The sequence below is a fragment of the Polypterus senegalus genome, chromosome 2 (genome assembly GCF_016835505.1).
Source record: "Polypterus senegalus isolate Bchr_013 chromosome 2, ASM1683550v1, whole genome shotgun sequence".
NCBI classification, from domain to species: domain Eukaryota; kingdom Metazoa; phylum Chordata; class Cladistia; order Polypteriformes; family Polypteridae; genus Polypterus; species Polypterus senegalus.
In genome coordinates, this window is record NC_053155.1 from 265367346 (window position 1) to 265376395 (window position 9050).

General features: G+C 40.0%; 1 protein-coding gene across 1 annotated transcript; it reads right to left on the bottom strand.

Moving 5' to 3' along the window:
• Positions 1-5759: 5759 nt before the first annotated feature.
• On the bottom strand, positions 5760-8225 carry gpr12 (G protein-coupled receptor 12). Its single transcript, XM_039746493.1, has 2 exons — positions 7883-8225; positions 5760-7358 (listed from the first exon to the last, which is right to left on the bottom strand). The coding sequence occupies exon 2, from the start codon at positions 7343-7345 to the stop codon at positions 6350-6352; it is 996 nt and encodes a 331-aa protein (XP_039602427.1). The 5' UTR covers positions 7346-7358; positions 7883-8225; the 3' UTR covers positions 5760-6349.
• Positions 8226-9050: the final 825 nt, after the last annotated feature.

A 9050-nucleotide genomic window follows, 5' to 3' on the forward strand; every position in this document is an offset into this window, starting at 1 on the left:
ACTGTGCCAAGTCTTAAGTGATGGAGCCACACCACAGCCTATACAAACATTACTGAATTTAAGGGTCTGCTGAGGTTACACTGTGTAGGTCAAGTTGGAATTGGACTAAAATAAATAAATAAATAAAATGCACTGTTTGGTGCAAATAACACCATTCACTTTATTACATGGTAGTCCTTAAAGTACAATAAAAACCTGAATTTCATTTTCTGAATGGTAAACTCTCAGGCTGAGCAGCAATTATTTTAGCACATCATGTAGCACCGTTTATGATGAACTCCTTGAACTTGCATGTATACGGCACGGTACAGCTTTACTCCGAGGTGGCTCTGAACTTGACACGTGGCGACTGTGGGATCAGCTCCTTAACAACTCGATTAGCGGCTGCCACACTGTACACAAACACTGGTAGCTGCTGTGTGGTCTACGCTGCTTTATTGTGTACAGACTGCATACTGTATGTGTACACAATCAAGTCCTCCATTGCTATTTTAAATGAACTAGAAAATTCTAAACCAGAAAAAAGAAACATTGTGACTTTATTGCTAGTTGATGATTTTAAAGACAGTATTTTTTTTTATTTGGTATACAGTGTTAATCCCTGAGGGGAAATTGTCTTTTCACATGATCTTTAGAGGTCAGAGCGCAGGGTCAGCCATTGTACAGCACCCCTGGAGTAATATTCAGGTTAAGGGCCTTTCTTACCTGATGCTTTGTTTTAAGAACAACAGGACAAAAAAGCTAACAATCTGTATTCACATCAATTATTATTATTGTTGGTATAATTACCTTTCACGTTTATCCAAAGCAACTTAAAAAATAAGAATAAATTACATCTGTCAACAATAATCCCTATGGTGGAAATCCAAACTCAGTTATTCTTGCATTTGGTTAATGTCTTTATCCAAAGCAACCTAAAAGGTTGAGATACATGTGTACAGAAGTTTTTTACAATTTTTGTAGATGTCACCTAAGTGATTGGTTTTATCAACACAGGCAGAAACTGAAGCAGCCACCTTGTGCTTTGAAGTTCTATGCCTTAACCACTGTAAGAATATCTGAGATATGGTGCTCAAACAAGCACAGAGGATGTTCTCTTTTCTATGTACATGTGAACTGGAAATGCTATTGTCCATGCTTTGTTTTTTATGTTTCCCCAAAAGCTTGACACAACACCAGAGACTGATGGGGATGCTTAGGATAGCCATTTTTGTCACTGCATCACCATTTTCTCTTGACATAATAAAAGGAAGCACTGTCTTGTAAACCCTCCCTCGCACACAGTACTTTATTGCGGAAATTCAGCTGCCAGTTTATTTATCAGCCTTTGCACAGAAACATAGACATGTGTGCAAATCATTAACACGCAAGTCAGCCGGGAATGAAGACAGTAACAAGCCGTCCTTGTGATGGCAGTACTAGCTCATGGACAAATTAAGCAGCAAGCCCATGTCTTAAGTGTAACCTGCTGCAGTCTAGAGGACTTTTTCCTTAATAAATGTGTACTACTGCTATTTTATTATATTGTATTTCTTTTTATTAGACATTTCGAATATTCTTTTTTGCACTGCTACATTTGAAGGGAATTTGAAAATATTTACTATATGTTTTTCTTTATGTTGAAATGCAAATTATACAAACAAAAAAATATACAGTTTTGTTTAGATGGCCTTCTCCAGAATGATTCTGATTCATTTTCACAATTCTTTCCAGCAAAGGGAGAGCTCAATAAATGTTACAGTATGTCTGCCTGCAGGACAGCTGGGAGAAGGCCAACTGCCATCGATCACGTTTCTCTGCTGAAGTCCCCTTCACTCTCATGCATTTGCAATGAGACTTCTCCCTTGGCAGAGCGCTCTCTGGCAGAATGATTCTGGAGCTGCATTATTATTAAGATGTCACAGATTAGCAAGAGGTAATGGCTGTCCTATCACCTCATGGTTTTGCTTCCTGGCCACATGAATAACAAAAAAAAAAAAAAACATTAATATGAATGAAGGTGGCAGCTATGAATTATGCATTACTTATCCATTAATATCTGATGCCTTGATCATTCCTTGTTAAATAACTTCTCGTTAGCCAGTCTCCAACCAAAGTCACTTTCATGTACAGCAAAGCAAGGTTATTTCGATAATGGGTGCATGACTACCATTTTTAAAAACTGCCATAAATGATCATGGAATGCATCTTATTCTGTTTTTGGCTCGTAATATTATTTGGAATATTGGTAACACTGAACTTTGCATCATGAAAAACAATGGATTTCTTAGGATTAGACGACACATAAGGCACGGAGTAAAATGTTGGAGAGCCTGTTAAACATGCCCACCGGGGCAGAGGTGCCCTAAGTGGTTCACTTTGCTTTACTCCTTTAATTACATTTTTGTGGCATAAAACAGTCCGTTATCGATTACAGGGCTAATCACAGAATCTCTGTCTATAATTTCGTGGTACAGTACAAAGGCATAACATACATAACATTCTCAACCCGTCCTAATCCAATTCAAGGCCACGGGGGGCTGCTGCCTAACCTAGCAGCCTTGTACACTGGCGTCAGTCCATTAGAGCAACACAAAGACAAATGTACAGTATATGAAAAGTAAATATGCAAGATACACTGAGCATGTGTGGGCACACCTTGGTACTGGGAATCCCCTTTATCTTATAATCCACTAGGAACTGGGAAGAAGGAACTTGTCCTACAGCAGAATGTGTAAAGCCTCTGCACATCATTATTATACTTATCAGATATTTACTAATTTAAGTACAAGAATCTATAATAAATGGTCAAAACTATTTTAATGTGCTATTTTGTAGTGTATGCCAGAGATGTATGATGATGTACTGTCACCCCATAATCACTATCTACAATGTAGACGGGGCCACTAAATTCATCCAATCAATCATATTCACTTTATTTTCACATCCTCTGTTTGTCAAGTGATCAATGATACCAGAAAACACACCTTTGATATGTAAACTAGGTACAAATTATTTATGGGAAGGACAGTATAACGTTTATGTTTTTTCTTTTAGTAACATAATTGGTTATTTTCAACTCTTGCAATTATTATTTGGCAGTCTGGAAATATGTACCGTCAAAAGGTGCCAGATCTGAGGTGAGATTCAAGCAAAAGCCATTTTGTTCTCTGAGTACTTCTTATTGCTTGTCTGGTATTGCTGCAACTGTTATACACAGCAGTTAATGAACAAAGTGACTGAATTATTGCCAACTGTCAAGCTTTTGGGGAAAAACGCAGAGTCTGCCAAGTACTTCCGAGAGAAGCAAGAAAAAAACGGGAGCTGCCTTTCCTATGCTGATGATCTGATGATTAACAAAAAAAAAAATGAAATAATGGTTAATTAAAAGGTAATGATAACAGCTATTATAAAATGAGGGTTTCTTATGCTAAGGCATAATGAAAAAATTAAACAATGATTAATTAAAAGGTTAAGATGACAGCCATTGTATTGTTGTAATCATACAGACTGGAATATAAAATTGTTCAAGTGAGATTTTCAGTGCCACATTTTTTTTTCAAGTATCTACAGTGCTGATTGCTTCAGGAAAAAAGGTCTGTAATTAAAGGTCTGTCTCTCATAAATAATAATAATTACTTTTATGTTAACTGTTTCCTATTATGGATGTAATACTGACTTACAGCCAGCAGAAAAGCCTGAAGAGTGTATTGTTATGTTTTGGCATTTTAACACTGGAAGAGCCAGAGATGGAAGGATAACCCATAGATTTACTTATTGAAATTGTTCCGTTCTTTAAAAAAGGTTACCCTCCTATTCTGTTTGCTGGAAGTATCGGGGCTTTTGTATTTTACAACTCACTTCATATATTCATGAAGAGTTCATGAAGTGATTCATGTAGTGCCTGTGTCTCTTTAACATTACGTCCATGACAGAGGCTCAAGTATGTATTAGTTTTTTACTGCATGTTAGCTATCTACAGCTACAGCTTTCAGGACTTCGGCTTTCATTATTACTTGACAAAAACAAGTCGTCTAAATTGGACATGAGCAGCTGACATGATCGTTTCTTTCTGACCTGGTATGTTGATCACATTAGTTATTCACAAAAAGTCATTGTTGAACTGTAAATGTAAATCACAACCTAAGCAAATCTCAGAAGTGCACTTACAATTCGTACTCAGTGATAAATTGTATTTAATTAACTCTCTAAGCATACATATTTAATGTCTTAAGACTGTCTAACAGATAGCTAGACTGAATTTGCTGAAATCACAACTAAATACCTTATTAATATTTTAGACGTGTACTTTATTTGTGCTTAAAGGTCTGACAATGTCTCATTCTGCTTATACAATATCTGGGAATACCCTTACAATATACTGTATGTGTGAGTTTTATAATACATTTTTTTAAAAATCGCCATTGTCTGAACCCACTTAGTCCAATTCGGGCATGCAGGGACCGAAATCTGTCCTGACAGCAAGGATACATGTAAGCATTCAAAATGGACACCATCTTGTGGTTTTGGCAATAGTTTACTATCTTGTATCACTTTGGATGTTTGAAAATATATCTAGATATTTTAGTAAGCAGTTTGCTAGCACATGTTTTGAAGCTGTATTTTATATTTACATACAGATGGAAAGAGAGATACTGTAGATAGGTACTGTATAATTACATATAAACGAATGTATTTGTTGCTGTGCTTAATTTTGTCAAAAAGTATTTTTAGTGCAAACCCTACATCCTGCGTTTAATGGCTTTTATTCAAATGAGGTTCATTAAAATGGTGCATCGGTTTTAGTGGGTTTACAATTTTTTAGGAACCTATGCCTGATACAGTATTTAAACCCTGCCATAAACTGAATGTCCCATCCAGGGCTCTTTCATTCAAAGTCTTTGTTGTTGGTTTCAGATCCAACACCCTGCAAAATGTGAGCAATCTAACAGTGACACAGTTACCACTGCTACCATATTGTCCCCGAGTCTGTTAGTGTCGAGTCTGCACATTCCCCCCATGTCTACATGGGCTTTTTTTCCAGGTTCTCCAGAGGATCTGTCACATTCCACAGACGTACATATCAGGTTACTAGCAACTCTACATTAGCTCTGTGCGAGTAAGTGCGGGTCTGCATGAATGTGCCCTGTGATGGGAAAGCACCCATCCCAGAGTTGGTTCTACTGTAGTGTCATGCTGCCAGGAAAAGCTTTAGCCTCTGTGCCACTTAGCTGGGTAAAGGAAGTTCGACAATGGATGGATAGGTAATGAAAAAGAAAGGGTGTTTGGTGAGAGTCCTTTGCTTATTTTCTTTTTTGCCTTTTAAGCACTTATAAATATACTGAGGGTGACTTCAAGAGCTACTAACATACAGTTCCTTGGAAAAATGTTTAGGAGTGTCAGAAATGAGTGTGCATGTATATATATATATATATATATAGTATTTAAATATACACATAAATACACATGCACACCTGATCAGCATCTCTAATTTCAGACTTCACATTTTTCATGTTAAAAAACAAAAAAGTAATTTGTAAAGACAGTGGCTGAACATATACACATAAATATAATAGACATTATCCCCAAAAGAGATATATATATATATATATATATATATATATATATATATATACATATATATACACATACATATATATGTATGTGTATATATGTGTATGTATGTACTGTATGTATATAAGTGTATATATATATAATATATATATACATACACACGCATATTTATGTGTGTTTATATATATATATATATATATATTTAAATAGAGAGAGAGAAAGAGAGAGCATCATCATAAAAATTATGATACAATATCAGCTCTCTGCCCACGGTGTAGTTGTAAATATACTCCTCAGACTCACAAATATATTAAGACTATACAATAACAACAGAAAAATGTTTAAATATTCTGTAGAGATATGTCTATGGAGAGGCCTCCTCTTATAATGGACAACCTTGTCTATATTTAGTATATTCTAATTATTTTATTCTCAATAAATCAACCTGCATCCTGTGTGGAATTCATCCTAAAACTTAACATATTTTCTTTCTCCACAGGTATAATACAGAAAAGCAAATCATAAGCATTTCACAGGTAATATCAGGTGTGTATTTACTATATCCTGGAGTGCCCAAGTACTCTAGTATATGGTATTTAAAATGTATGCAACCTGTGTTTTTAAAAAGGCATCACGTTATGCAGTCAGCGATTCACGTGAAACTGCCTGAGAAAAATAAACATTCATTCTCCGCCATGAATAAATAATGTTAAATAAATAAGTAAAGTAACAAATAAATAGATCAAATAAATATATAAATAAATAGAAAGGCAGTGGCCTGCTCTGGATGACGGGTTCACACATCGCTCGGCGACCTTGCCCGCTGGGAGACGCTTGCTGGCACACATCCGCAGCAGATCATCCACAGGGACTTCTGGATCTCTTGGTTCCGAAAGGCGTAAATCACCGGGTTGATGATGGAGTTGTAGGTGGCAGGCACCAGGGTGGCATAAGTGTATATGGAGGGGTAGGTGTAATCGGCAATAAGAGAGTACAGGGTGAAAGGCATCCAGCAGGCTGCGAAGGTTCCCAGGATGATGGCCAGGGTAGATACCCCCTTCCTGGTGGTCACGTAGTGCGAGGTGGCGAGAAAGTGGTGCTGCAGCGCAATCTGGTGGGCGTGCCGCATAACGATTTTACAGATTTGCACATAAAGCTGCAACATAAGGCCGAACATGAGCAGGAAGGAGACGGACATCACCGCTACGTTGTTCTTGGTGAGCGGCTTGATAATACTACAGGTCGACTCATCTTTCAGGCAGTTCCAGCCCGTCACGGGCAGCAGTCCCAGGCAGATTGACGCCCCCCACAATACGATCAGCATCACATATGTAAAGGTGACGGTCCTTTCAGAGTTGTAGGTTAGAGCGTAGTAAAGAGACAGGTATCTGTCAATTGTGATGGCCAGCAAACTACAAATGGAGGCAGAGAAGGAAGCCACAATCAGCCCCACGGTCACCAGTTTGGCCGAGTCGGACTGTAACAAATAGGCGAAAATAAAATTAATAACCAGGCCCAGCCCCGCTAGCAGGTCCGCCAGTGCCAGGCTGCCGATCAGAAGGAACATGGGGGCTCGCAAACTGGGATTGTGGAAAATGATCAACACCACAATGGCATTTTCACAGGAGATGAGCGTCCCCGAGGTGCAAAGGACGATGTCCCAGGGGTTGACCATCAATTCGGGCCCGGGGTCGACCACAGGGATCAAGGAAGACGCCGCCCTAGACACATTCTCCGATGCTCCCGCATCTTGAGATATCCAACTTAGATTAAGCTGCGGCTCTTCATTCATTGTATCCAAAAGCCTGCGGTTAAAAATAAAAAAAAAGATCAGGTCAGCACCGCCACAAGGCTGTCGGTTCGCGCCTGGTTAACACGAAACACACTCATCGCTGCGAAATCTGCAATAGGTGTCAAGAGTGCTCTAGGCAGCAGTCTAAAATATTATTTAAAATGTATTCGCATTCACAAAGAATATGACACCCTGCAAACAGTTAACACAGAAAAGTGATGCGATTCCGCCATCGAGCCTACCTTCTCATCAACCTGCACCTAATAGTAGTGCCTGGACATAAAAGAGGCTGGCGCCTAGACTGGCATCTACGAAATACATTAAAGAAGCGCCAGGTCTTCCAAGTGAAAAATACTAAACGCACCCATCATTAAATAGACGCGTAAAGACGCTGTCTTTCTCAGTTTGCCCCTCTCCCCTCTTGTAAAAATGTTGCGCCTCCGCTCAATAAAACGAGCTGCTCGTTCAGCGTGCAGGTGCAGCAAGGTAGCGGCGGCGCAACCTGTCCTCGTCACCTTGACTTAAAAGACAAAATACCTTCGTGCATTTTCCTTCTTGTGGGGTTCAAATGCAAGGTACGACTTGAGCTCCGGATGTCCGTGCGCGTTCTGGCCAGAGCCGATGCGAAGCGGAGGTGAAGTCCTTTGTGCTCCTCGACTGCGGCGGCGGCGGCTGCAGCAGCACCACGGCGTGCCACATCGCTGAATGCGCGCCTGGAGACGAGAAGAGGGCCGGAGCGGCTGAATCACAGCCCAGCGACGTCACGCCGCCTCACGCGACAACTACGACTCCCCCCGCCCAGAGTGCACCCGGGCCTGGCTGGCACCCGGGGCAGCTACTAGCAAAGGGACTGGAAGGTTCTCTCGTTCTCTGTGGCGCCAGCGACGGTGGGGACCCCGCATATCGAGAGGCTACGACTTCAAAGTAGCAGTGGGGCTGAGCGTCACCTTTGCATTTTCGAGATTGGGTGGCCCGTGTTAAGGCTTTGTATTATTAGCATCTGTTCATTGTTAGCCATTCTTCACAGGCTATTTAAACCAACAAGAACGTTAAAGTCCTCGACCCTACGCGGATCGATTAGAATCTGTCAGTTGTTTTTTTTTTCCGTTGCAATGAATACATTTTACAATCTTAACAAATGAAATGCATCTTTCTGGTATGTTATACGATAATAGCTCATCTGGGATTAGTTACAAGTGTTAGATAAGAGCTGTAAGAACCTCTTTTCAGAATCAATTCCATATAAAAATTTCAAATCTGCTTAAACTAATTCTTTGGAAGGGTATTAGGAGTTGGCACAGGGCAGGGTCCTACCTTTGACACAGTAGGCACTGTACCCGTCTGGGGAAACGTGAACAGGAGGCCCTTTATGGACCCCCAAACCTGACCCTACATCAATAGCTCATATTTCAAATGGGAACGGTTTATTGTTTCCCCACTCATTTGTTTCCAGGCCCAACCACCTTTTCAATTTCAGGTTCTAGTACAAGTGTATTATAGGGTCCACCCAGTGGCATTGGGAGGGGGCAAAGGCCATCAGATGCTTAAACCGCTGATCTATTGCGCCCAGCTCAATCATGTACGCAATCTGTAGTGGTAAGTCTGTCGTCTTTGTGTCCATTACAATATAGTCCACAATATAGACCCTGATCTATATCACCCCACACGCAAAACCCCAAGGGGCACTCCCTGTTCTTCAATTTTT

Bases quoted from the DNA above. Each gene is read 5' to 3' on its own strand.
- gpr12 (XM_039746493.1), bottom strand. From the start codon at position 7,345: ATGAATGAAGAGCCGCAGCTTAATCTAAGTTGGATATCTCAAGATGCG.